Source organism: Chanodichthys erythropterus, chromosome 13, assembly GCF_024489055.1.
Source record: "Chanodichthys erythropterus isolate Z2021 chromosome 13, ASM2448905v1, whole genome shotgun sequence".
Lineage (NCBI taxonomy): Eukaryota > Metazoa > Chordata > Actinopteri > Cypriniformes > Xenocyprididae > Chanodichthys > Chanodichthys erythropterus.
This window is the reverse complement of record NC_090233.1, coordinates 39,633,828-39,647,382: the sequence shown is the minus strand read 5'-3', so window position 1 is coordinate 39,647,382 and position 13,555 is coordinate 39,633,828. Positions and strand designations below refer to the sequence as shown.

General features: G+C 35.3%; 1 protein-coding gene across 1 annotated transcript in view; it reads right to left on the bottom strand.

Moving 5' to 3' along the window:
• The window catches only part of fras1 (Fraser extracellular matrix complex subunit 1), a 127,940-nt gene that overhangs the window by 59,162 nt on the left and 55,223 nt on the right, over positions 1-13,555 (bottom strand). The window contains exons 15-20 of the mRNA XM_067406034.1: positions 10,587-10,730; positions 9,564-9,704; positions 8,935-9,075; positions 6,567-6,734; positions 808-948; positions 538-681 (exon numbers count right to left, since the gene is read on the bottom strand). Of these exons, the coding sequence (XP_067262135.1) occupies positions 538-681; positions 808-948; positions 6,567-6,734; positions 8,935-9,075; positions 9,564-9,704; positions 10,587-10,730 (879 nt within the window). The remainder of the gene's footprint in view (positions 1-537; positions 682-807; positions 949-6,566; positions 6,735-8,934; positions 9,076-9,563; positions 9,705-10,586; positions 10,731-13,555) is intronic.

Below are 13,555 nucleotides of genomic sequence, written 5' to 3'. Positions count from 1 at the left end.
CACAGCCCTAACGTAAAATGTAATCCAATTAAATAATTTCTAATTGATTGGTAAATCTTCTATATCACAATCTGCTCTTTCTATACAGTATTATACAACAGCATTTGTGCTTATTTTGACAGAGAGTTACATTTATCTTCTACCGAAGAAGTACTTTCTAAAGCACTTTCACTGTTTACTGCTTTTTATTTGTTTTCGGATGTTTATTGCACAAAACCTCTTCTTTTTATGAGACAATGACTGGTACTTTAACCACATTTCATTAAGACCCAAATAACAGGGTAAAAGCTTTACTAGTTTCATGAATAAAACTGGCTCAGCACACATTCAACAAAATAATTAACATATTTCCCAATTTCCATGCTCTTGGCATTGGCTTTACAACAATGCCTGACGTGCCCTTTGAACACCAAATCCTCCCCTGAAGGCAAAATGTGCCCATTTGACACCTTAAACCCAGGCAGGTGCAATGACTTGAGATCAAAGGTGTCACTTGGAAGCATTTTAACAATGTTTTTTTGGTGATCATCAACTCACCAATGCAGTAACCCACAGCATTCAGGTATTGGCCCTCAGGGCAACTGGTTCGGCAGTAGCCGTTATGGAGACTGGCGTGGACCGGACAGGCAGAACAGTCAGCCTGAGATGGGCCCGTACACTCCTTACATGATGGATGACAGACTAAAAAGGAGAGAAAATAATGAGCACAACATTAGATTCATAAAAGAATCTATTGAACTTTATTAATCCACAGGGAAATGGGTTTCTATTGTTTGAAGAACGGAACAGAATAACATCCAAAAATACCTTGGCAAGTACGGTCCTGAACATAGAAACCATGAGGACATTTATCGACACACTGCCCTTGGTGAAGGATACTGGGTTGTACACAGGAAGTACAATTCTGGAAACTTCCACCAGTGCAGCCTGAACATGAGGTGTGACATTCTGAAAGAGGAAAGGAGGGAGAAAGTGATTGTTTTAGGTGGGATATTATTGTTATAGGTTTGTGAACATACTGAAACTATGGATCGGAAACCACAGAGACTTGCTTCATTAGGTAGTCAAATTACCCTTAAATCATAATAATAATAATAATAATAATAATAATATTGGGCAGTCATCTGTAAAGGGCTGTCGCTTTAATTTTGTTTTGTTATTTGTTTATTTTACGTTGAAGGTTTGCCGGTTCCCGCCTCCTTCTTCCCTGAACTACGAGCTTTGTTACAATCAGCTTTGCCATCACAGCAATAAATTACATTTTAAAATGTATTAAAACAGAAATAGTTATTTTAATTGTAATAGTACTTCATAATATTGCTGTTTTTATTGTTTTTATTAATATAAATGCAGCCTTGGTGAGCATAAGAGTCTTCTTTTTTGAAGTTTAAAAAACATTATATGTAAAAGTAAAATATTGACAGACATAAACCTTTTACAGCCGTGCACTTTCACACTTATTAACTTAAGTTATCACTAAATTAGTGACCCAACCTCATCACAGGGCTCAGGACAACTGTTTTGTAGACATGATTGCTCAATCTGCCTTCAAGCTATGTATGCAGACAAAAGGCATTTCCTCTAAAAAGGCTGTCAGTCAGAGAGCTGAGCCATGTGCACACGGCTGAATGAAAGCAGTGGGCTCCAAAAAGAACCTGTCACGGGTGTGAAGTCTGGACTCGTCTCCACTACACTACCAGATTAAATGTGAGAGACATTTGGTAGACACATGCAGACAACACACACACACATACACACACACAAACATTAATAATTCCTGGAAAATACAAACACGCAGAGGCCCTTGACAATCTTCTTGATTTGGAGTAAAGCCCTTAGGACACAAGTGTCAACAGCCATGCTCCAGTGTGACCAAAGTTGTCTGCTTGTCTTCAAATGATTTGTCTGTTCAGCCAGGTTTCATTGTCAATCAGAACAAAAGGGGTTTATCTACCCCCGTAATTCAGTACGTTCCCCAAAGAAGAATAGTAGGCGTGCTAAATACTAACCCAGGCAATTTGTATTCTATTGAGTGAATTGGAGACAGGGCTAAGCTTTCTGTTAATGCAATTCAGACACACAATAAACATACCTAAAGGCCTTACATATTGATCATTTTTCTTTTAAAAGACATTTCAGCCCATGGGGTGTGTTTTGAAATTAAGCCAGAAAGATGGGAATGGTGCATGAGTTTTAGAGGTTAGTGTTCACATCGTCTGAATTCTTTAATGCACTCTTAATCGATTTTTAAACACACATCATTGTTTAAAGGTCTGAGACAGGATACTGCTGAATTTGTGCTTGAATGGTGACTTCCTTTACTTATACTTCCATACAATTGCATGAACTATTTCTACTTTCATTAACGTGACAGTAACAAACTATGGTATGAATAGACAGTGAGCCCAACAAATGTGACAAAAAAAGTCATATGACAGCAATATATCAATTGGTTATACTTAGAAATCAAAATACTTCTTGGATATTTTGAATAGTGTGTTGTATTTCTTATTAAATGAATGCCACTTGATTTCATATTTTAATGCAAAAACATTTACACATTATTAATTGTAACTTAAGCGTCCAAATACTTCTTGAGGTTGCAGGATACGAAAATGTATGAATCAACATTGCATGATAGTTCTAACTATTTAAATGCATGGATCTGTAAAGCACCATATTCACTCAATAAAATGAATTGTTGGATTTACTTAAAAAGCAGTGTGAAGTGGTTCCATGCAACTATATTGATTAAACTAACAATTTAGAAATTCAAGTAAAGCTGACAAAATTTCTTTGAGTAAATAAAAATCATTTGAATTTGTCACTGTTACATAATATTTATATGTGCAGTTTACTTAATAATGTTATGTTTATTACATACCTTTTTAACACTAGAAGTCCCAGAGAGCAGCCATTTGGCTTTTCTACCTATAAAACCCGCAGGACAGCCGATGGGCTGGAAGTCTTTAGGCTAATATCCTTAATCAGCTGTGAACTGTTGCTTTTGTTATGTAAACAATGTGGGGCCATGCTGAGCCACTTCAAGAAAACTTGTGTTTCACTTTGCCATCTTAGGGAGAAATCAACACACATGTTTTTTTTTTCCTTCGTTGCTGAGATCTATTGATAAAATAGTACAAAATAAAATAAAGAAACCAACCATTTGTACACATATTTACAAATAATTTTAAAAAGTGAGTGAGTACATTTCAGCAATCACTCACAATTCTGGCACTGCCTGGCAATATATTATAAATACATTTTGTATATATTCATTATATATTAATCTTATATTTGAAATACATCATAAGTCCATTTTTAAAAGTGTTTGAAAGATGGGTTCAAGTGTACTACAAGTGGTAACTAAATACATTTTTCTATACAGAGATAGTATGTTAAAAGCACATTTTAGTTCAAATTCATGGTGTCTCAAAATAGCACAGTTGAGTACACTTAGATGTTCTTAAGATTATCTTAAGAAGTACTAAAGAAGAGCTTTTAGTATATTAAGTACAAAATAAGTGCACGGAAATAGAGCACTGTACATTATGGAAGTGTAAAAGTGTACTAAAATAAAGTGTATTTTACTGCACTTTTTTTCACCTGGGTAGACACTCCAACACTTTCCGTTTGCATTAAGATTATTTTTATTACCACACTGGCAGATATTGATCATTTTACTTAAGTAAAATGCACTTAATTTAGATCCCCCCAGGAAACAAGACTAAATATCATATATAATTTTCTCATATAAAAAATCCATCTTGATTTAAGATTTTTTTTAAATTTACTTGAAATAGGATAAAAAAATACTTAGTATGAAAAGCATTTTTGCAGTGTGAATGAGTGAGTTAACTTTTTAAACATCACTTGCACTCCCTCATTTCAGGGTTAACATACTCAGAGTTTTCACTTAACCTCCTTTCTGAAACCGGCCCATGGTCAATCAAGTTTTCTGCTTTTAGCAGCCCTCCCTCCCCCACACATACAAACAAGCCACCAGCAACCATTCACACACACACCCCCAACCCCCCTGCAGATTGCTCAGGTAATGACCATATTTACACATGAATTGATGCTAATGATAGCCAAAAGACTAGCCAGTTAGCATCCACTTGGCTAAAGGAGGGTTACAAATCTCTGGGACTTCTAGTGTTAAATTAACCTTTTGCTCTACAAAATGCACTCAAAAATAACTAATTGAGCAAACTCAATTGAACTGAGAGCAGGAATTTCATCCTAAATATCCTGCTTCCGTATATGAGGCTCACAGCCTAAACACAGGCACAACTCTTCTGCATGGTAGCCACAAAATTCAAAAACATTACAGAAACTCCTCTAAATGTCCAACATAACTGAACATTAAACACTTACATAAACTAACAACATCTTTCCCTTTACTGAAAAACACATAAATAACACTTTAATCCTTAAATTTACTCTCATAATGCATTCCCTTGCAAAGCATGCTGGAAACTACAGATCCACTGCCCAGTTAGTTATGTCAACATTAATTTGTGCGTTTCACTCAGAAATGTTAAGTTGTCTGAACAAACACTTAAGTAAAGTTGACAATACTCATTTTTAGTAAAAAAAAAAAAAAAAACTTAGTTAAATTAAGTTCATGTAGTTACATGAGTTTTTAAATAATGTGATCAAGGATGGTTTGAGTGAAACTAAGTTTATTTTTGTCTTGAGTATTAATAAAGTTATTAATAACTTAATTAAAACTGTATTTAAGATAAATTAAATTTGCGTTTGCTTTCAGATCAAACAACAGTAATTATTGTTCTCATCACCCTTTTGAGTAAGACTAACAAAAACACACAGTCTGCAGAGAGACTGACTTTAGAGGGATTTACAGATTGGAATTTCCTCTGCATGATATCTGATCCATCAGCACATCCACACACACACACACACACACACACACACACACACACACACACACACACACACACACACACACACACACACACACACACACACACACACACACACACACACACACACACACACACACACACACACACACACACACACACACACACACACACACACACACACACACACACACACACACACACACACACACACACACACGTAGCCCTGAGGAAGCTCTACATTTGTCTGAGCATGCTGGCTCAACACAAAGGTCTTCATTGATGAAAGAGGCACTTGTCATTATTATAGTGAGCTTCATGACAGTGGACCCATTGCAGGAACACCCCGCTGGCCACTTTCTAACTACCTTCAGTAACAATACTTTTACAGCATTTATTAATCTTGGCTAATGTTAATTTCTACAGTTTCTATCAATATATTATTAACATTTAAAGTTTTTTTTGTTTGTTTTTTTTGTTTTGGTGTCATGAAGCATATCATTTAAGCTAAGCATTTATTAATCTAGATCAGGGGTGCGTTTCCCAAAGTGAACTATGGTCGCAAGTTCCATTGTTACCAATAGAGTTCAATGGGACTTACGACCACAGCTGACTAATGATCCTTTCGGGAAACGCACCCCAGGGGTGCCTAATCCTGTTCCTGGAGATCTACCTACCTGCAGAGTTCAGATCAAACCCTGATCAAACATTCCTGTCTTTAATTATCAAGTGCTCCAGCAGATCTTAATTAGAAGGTTCAGGTGTGTTTGATCACGGTTGGAGCTGAACTTTGCAGGTAGTTACATCTCCAGGAACAGGATTGGGCACCCCTGACCTAGATTAAAAAATGCTTAAATGATATGCTTCATGACACCAAATTCATTAAACAGTTGAACATCATTGTGAAGTGTTAACAATTAATTTAATTTAAATAATTTAATATTTCATTATAAGCAATTTCTGATACAATTGCGAAAAGTTATTTGATCATATTCAGACAAATAAAAGCTGCACAACATTTCACAGTCAGTTTTATGCACCGTATTTGACACGTACTGGAGCCAGAACTCCATCTCTGTGAAGCTCTCAGCATGTGAGAACATCATAAATACAGAAATGATTCACTGTGCAAAATTCGCACACCATTCAACGTGACTGTAAAGCAGCTGTGAATGTTATTCAGTGTTATGGAAGTGAGGAATTGGTGGTCCTATAGAAACAGAAATCCTGCTGTTCTTGATGAACATACTACAAACAGATGTCGACATTCTGTTTAAGTGTAATTAATTTTTGTGTTCCTGTATGATGACTCACAACAGATCAGCTTATTATTTTAATTTTCAAAAAATGTCATTCTTAATCCTTTTTGGCAGGATTTGGTCAGGATTTGAATTTAAAATGAACATAGTTTTCCAGAGGGTGTTTAACATCCTGTACAGCAGCCCTGGTGTATCTGGAGTGAACTGCAGATCTTCAGTCATCAAGGATAAAGACGCTGGGAATAGCTAGTGCAAACAACCTGCGGTGTGTCACTCAACACAACAGTGTGCAAATTATTTTTCCAGCATTTATCTTGCCATCACTTCATAATCAGAGAGCTACTGAGAATCAAAAATCACAGCGTATGTGTCCTCATCTTTAGAGAAAAATATAAGAAAATATTCTCTTTTTATTGCTCACCTCTGCAAATATGATCTGTGTCAAGGTAATGCTGTGGCCTGCAGGCAGATGTACAGGACCCGTGAGAGACATCTCCATTCTGAGGCTGTAGAACCTCTTCCTGTTTGACACACTGCATGCAGTCTGAGGAGTCCGGACCCACACAGACCCTACAGGACGCATGACACCCTGCATAGAGAAGGAAATGTGTTGAAAAGAGTTAAAAATAAAGTTCATACATGCACACAGGTTTATATCAAGTTGGATATTGTACAGTATGTCTCTTTGACCTTAATTTATGCTAATTATATTTACTTAATATAATATATATTAAGTAAATATAATAATTAATATTAATTATATTTAATTTTTTACCTCATGAATATAATTAGACACTTTACACTTTATAGTTGCTTTTTTAGGGGACCATGAGGTACACCCACTCAATTTTTGATATTCAGATTTCATGCATGCATCCACAGACATTTGTTTTTGTACCATGTTGGGGACTTTGTACATTGACTTCTATTGTTTTTATACTTAGCTAATGATATTATCTATTTTTCAGTTTTTATTAAAGGTGCCCTATAATTAAAAATCGAATTTTCCTCGCCATAGTTGAATAACAAGAGTTCAGTACATGGAAAAGACATACATTGAGTTTCAAACTCCATTGTTTCCTCCTTCTTATATAAATCTCATTTGTTTAAAAGATCTCTGGAAAACAGGCAAATCTCAATATAACACCGACTGTTACGTAACAGTCGGGATCATTAATATGTACGCCCCCAATATTTACATATGCCAGCGTATGTTCAAGGCATTAGAAAAGGGCAGGCAGTATTAACGTCTGGATCTGTGCACAGCTGAATCATCAGACTAGGTAAGCAAGTAAGGACAATAGCGAAAAATGGCAGATGGAGTGATAATAACTGACATGATCCATGATAATAAGATATTTTAGTGATATTTGTAAATTGTCTTTCTAAATGTTTCGTTAGCATGTTGCTAATGTACTGTTAAATGTGGTTAAAGTTACCATTGTGTCTTACTGTATTCGCGGAGACAAGAGAGTCATCACTATTTTCATTTTTAAACACTTGCAGTCTGTATAATGAATAAGCACAACTTCATTCTTTATAAATCTCTCCAACAGTGTGCAATGTTAGCTTTAGCCTGTTAGCCACAGAGCATATAACCTCAAACTCATTCAGAATCAAATGTAAACATCCAAATAAATACTATACTCACATGAATGGATGCATGCATGCAGCATGCATGACGAACACTTTGTAAAGATCCATTTGAGGGTTATATTAGCTGTGTGAACTTTGTTTATGCACTGTATAACTGCACTTATATCGGGAGGGCAGGGAGCAAGAGATTTAAAGGAGCCGCACAGCCTGAATCGGTGCATAATTAATGATGCCCCAAAATAGGCGGTTAAAAAAACTTATTTAAGAACAGCCTTTGTTTGAAATAGAAATCTTTTGCAACATTATAAATGACTTTTCAATTTTAATCAATTTAATGCATCCTTGCTGAATAAAAATATAAATTTCTTAAAAAAAAATCTTACGGACCCCAAACTTTTGAAAAGTAGTTGTATTTTTCATATTCTCTACAGCCTAGATATATTTATATATACATATATCCAGTCTATACCACATAGACTTATATGAACAAACAGTCTGAATCTTCACACAGAGCCAGAGTAGGCTATCTGTATTCAGGACACACACACACACTCACCCGCAATGCAGTACTGATTGACATAACAGGGCAGGGGACAACTACACCTAAACGGCTACAGGTAACAGAAATCCCCTACAGAACTAAAATGCTCACTTTCCTTTCCTCACTACCTTACAATGCAACAATGTGATCGATTGATTGATTGTTTGATCAATCAATCAATTGATCAATCAATCGATCAATCAATCAATTGATCAACCAATCAATTGATCAACCAACCAACCAACCAACCAACCAACCAACCAACCAACCAACCAACCAACCAACCAACCAACCAATCAATCAATCAATCAATCAATCAATCAATCAATCAATCAATCAATCAATCAATCAATCAATCAATCAATCATTTAATCTATCTATCCATCTATCTAACTATCTACCACTACATGAAACTTGTCCCACCATTTAGTTGTGTCTCTTTTTAAAATTCTGACCAAATTTAAAATTCAAATTTAATGATGCATTGCATCACTTAGTGAGTGGTCGAATCAAATCATTGTTTAGTAATAACCTCAAACTCTTTAGGACAGCGCATCTATGATCTATCCTCTTTTATCATGACCCAGTTTCCACAACATCATGATGTAACAGTGGGAGTGGGAATATCAGAGTTGTATAAATGCAGTCGTACTGTGACAGTGTCCCCCTCTGGAGAACAGACCCTCTCCACAGGACTCCACACACTGGCCTTGGTTCAGAATGAGAGACTTTGAGCAGGAGGTGCAGTGAGACACAGCTGGCCCTAAGCAGGACGCACACGAACTGTGGCAGGCTGGAAGAACAACAGAGGCATAGTTCAGGACGGGGGATTTAGTAAACATCTCATGAGATGAGAGCAATAACCAAACTGGACCTCTTCTAACCTATAACCTTTCAGGGGCAATTTCATCAAGTCTGTAATAAAAATGTAACTTTAAATATGTTATCATATCATATCCTTTCAGCACTCAAATGCAATCATTAGCTACGACAATGTATGCACTTCTTTACAAGCTGATTAGGAAGAAAAGTGCCTGCCAAAAAGATAAATGCAAATCGATTGTACACCACAGGATTAGGCTTGACTGGTATTAATATATCATTTTACATCAATTTTCTAACCCATGTGGTTTTGCTGAGAAAATTTAGGTAAGACATTTCAACGGACTGACAGGTAAACTTTCCAAAGAAGCATCTCTGGAAATGAAAATGGGTTTGAATGAAAGAGTTTTTGGTTGCCAGTATCAAGGTGTTGAACAAAATATAGTAACAGATTTTTACCTTGGCAACGGCCATGGTCATCCTTGTAATACTGTGGTGGACATTGTGGTACACATTTCCCATGATGCAGTGCATGTTCAGGGGGACAGCTCATGCAGCTGGGGTTGTCAGGTTGACAAGTTGCACAGGAAGGGTCACAAGCTACAACAGAATAAAAATATATATAAAATATCATATATATATATATAGATATATAACAATGACAACTACACTGTAAAAATGATTGAAATAAAACAAAGTTTTGTTTTGCAAGAAATTTAATTGTGTTGCTGTTTCTTTGTAAGTATTTCTGATTTTCAAAGGTAATTTTACACCAATTTTTTTTCAGTGTAACATTTTATTTAAAGATCTAGTACAAATTCATATGACTAAAATATCCCAATCAAAATGAGAAACAATAACATTCGTAACAGAATAAATGAAAGCAGAAAAGCCTTAGGATTTTCAAAGTCAGCATGCCATTACAAGACATAAAGTGCTCAAACCACAAGCTATTTTTACCCATAGTCAGAAACCCAATAAACACAATTCCACCCATCAAAACAATTCTTTCTGATAATAAAACAGACAAGCTGAATCTGTGGCAGCTTACGTTCTCGCACTGCAAAACAGACATTTAGAGTGTCATTCTGCATTTGCATGTTGTCAGGGTGAAGCTTAAATGTATTTGAGGTGACATTTGTAAAGCAGGCTTTGTCTCTACGTAGCAGGATCATTAGCAGTGATATGGCAACAAATTAGGCCATTAAAGACACAACAATCTGACTAGTAAATGCTATATCAACCAAATGCAAATAAAATGGAATTAAAATATATAAAAAATACTTTTAATTAGTGCACTGTAAGGCTGGAATACACTCCACAACTTTTGAAATCTAAACAGGCTTTTAAAACACTAGGCATGATATTTTACTCAAACGTTAGTTTAATTAAAACATCTATTAAAATGTTTCATTTCATTACTGACCAACACACAAACAAAGCCATGTAGAGTAACTAAGATATGAATTGTGCCTATCATACCATAACAGTTGCCTTGACTAGCATAAAATCCTAAGCCACAGTCTGAAACACAGAATCCATCCTTCAGTAAGTGGGAGGGGTCTGAGCAGGTCAAACAATCCTGAGGCCCCGCCCCTTGGCACGATGAACAGGAGTCATGGCAACCTAAAGGAGAAGTCAATAACATATTCGAATCAAAGTGAGTGAAGAAAACTAAAGACACACACACACACACAAACTAAAAACAAACAAAAAAAACCCCAGCATAAGCCGGCTTTACAAGGTTACTTTATGTTCTGATCTTGTGTTGGCTTTTCTGTGAGGAATAAACGTGACTTTACTTTATCTGTGAGAGAAAACATGTCAGTCAGACAAGAACAAAAGATGACCTTTCTGAGGGAGCTTGTAAAGGCTACAAAAAAGACAAGAACACACTTGAATATATAAATGAAGTCTCATGATTTGAAGGACAAACAGAAGCATGCAGAAGATGTAGCATATGTGCATTCAAACACATATAAACCAATAACACAAGTGTAATTTCATTAACAGTAGCCTTCTTTTATAATCATCCTCACAGAAGTGTGTCCCACAAGCATGCAATCTACTCCTTAAGCTTAAAAGGTTAAACACTAAATACAACGCTTTAAAGGGTTAGTTCACCCAAAAATTAAAATTCTGTCATTAATTACTCACCCTCATGTTGTTCCAAACCCGTAAGACCTTCGTTCATCTTTGGAAAACATATTAAGATATTTTTGATGAAATCTGAGAGCTGACTCTCCTGTCCTTTTCTGGGGTTGGAAAAGTAATTCTTTTTTCTGCTCATTTCTGTTCATTCATAGTTCATTTTTTCTGAACAGACATGATCACTTGATGAACAGGCTTTGAATTTAGGCTTGTATACACATGTAAACATTCATCAACTCACACATTAGTTGTAGTAAACGGAAACTTGAGTATGTTTCCTTGACGTGCAAGAACCAATGAGGTTCATTCTCGTGTGTTACGCAGCACGTTTGAGCTTCCGCAAGAGATTTGTTCTCGCGTATGAAGCAGGTTCGGTTGAGCTTTTGTTTATGTTCGCTGATCAATGTTTATATGTTAATAAAAGCCTAAATTAAATCTTTTCATCATATAAAGTGATTGAGTCTCTTCAGAAAATTAGGACTAAACTGCTCCGTTCATATTGATTAGTTTTACGATCTCTCGAACTTTTTAAAACATGAAAGTGGTAGTTGCGTAACTGTCTATGAAGGGACAGAAAGCTCTCAGATTTCATCAAAAATATCTTCATTTGTGTTCTGAAGATGAACAAAGTTCTTATGGGTTTGGAATGATATGAGGGTGAGTAATTAATGACAGAATTTTTGGGTGAACTAACCCTTTAATAAATATATCTGATTTATTTTTTATACCAGCTGGCCAGGAATTTCAAAACTCATTTTGAAAAGGTTTGATTAGGCTTTGGGTAAATATGGAAGGAGGGTATTCTTTTATTTTATCTGGTAATTCATAAGACAAGATATTTGCTTGGTAAAATAAGTTACCTGAATTTGAATTGGCAGGGCACTCAATCTCTCTAGCAAATTTACTGAACTACTCCACATAAATATATCACACAAGTCTCGAAATCTCATCAATCTCCCCTTCAGATAGAGAGAGAGATGTGGGACTGTAAAATAATCTAGCAACTTGCAAAATGTCCTACTATGTAAAAAAGTAGCTTGAACAAAGACTATTTAGTAGGATGAGTCTGTTTATTATCTTGAGTGAACTACACAAGAATACTCAAGGCTAAACATGTTGCTAACAAAAGTTGTTTTGTTGACCTTGCTTAGATAGTATATGGTCATTATTTTGCATTTACTGGCTTAATGTAAGCTGCTGCTGCTGTTGTCACTGTTATTTAGCTGTCATATGGTTCAGAGTTCATATTTTTACTGAATTAACATTAGTTGATCATCACCATGTTTGAGATTTGTGTGTTGAGGTATATGTGCATCTCATTGCAACTTTTGTATGCAATACATTTGCCTATCAGGGTGAAATGTTTCCCTTTAGATTTAAGAGGCAAATAAGAGGTTCACATCACAGAGTCAGCTTTGAAAATCAAACATGGAGATGAAAGAACAAGGATTGCAGCCCCTTACATTGCTTAGTTGCCTTAACAAAAAGTTCAAAAGACAACCTGCTACTTATTAGATGAACAAAGGTATTTAAGTTGACTTTAATTGGAGCAAATTAGTTGAGTTGACTTGTGATAGATTGCCTTATTTTTTAGTTAGGTCAACTTTTGTTTTTTTACAGTGCAGCTGAGCACTCTTCTCAAAATCACCTAATTTTCCAGAGAGAGAGAGAGAGAGAGAGAGAGATTTTTCATTGGTCCTGTATGGTTTTGAGGCTACATTATAACAGAAAAAAAGAAGAGGTATTTTATTCTTTAATACTTTTATTCAACAAGGATGTATTAATTTGATGTACTTTGACTGTACATCAAATTAATACATCCAGACATTTATAATGTTACAAAAGATTTATAATTCAAATAAATGCTGTTCTTTTAAACTTTCCATTGATCAAAAAAAAAAAAAAAAAAAAAATTGCATCACAGTTTCCACAAAAAATATTAAGTAGCACAACTGTTTTCATCACTGATAATAATAGGAAATGTTTCTTGAGCAGCAAATCAGCATGTTACTATGATTTCAGAAAGATAATGTGACACTGAAGACTGGAATAATGATGCTGAAAATTCAGCTTTTACTTAAAACATTTCAGAGTATCATTTATTAGTTATTATTTATCAGTATTATTGTGATTAGAAATACTGATACTTTTCTTTGTAAGATCCACTTATTTCATACATCTAATACTGTATTTTACATGTTGCCTTGTGTCATATTTTTGTCTCTGAAGATTTTATGTACAAATGCTGTTAAAGGTGGGGTAAGTCTTTTTCAAAAACACTGTTTGGAAGTTAGTCGGGC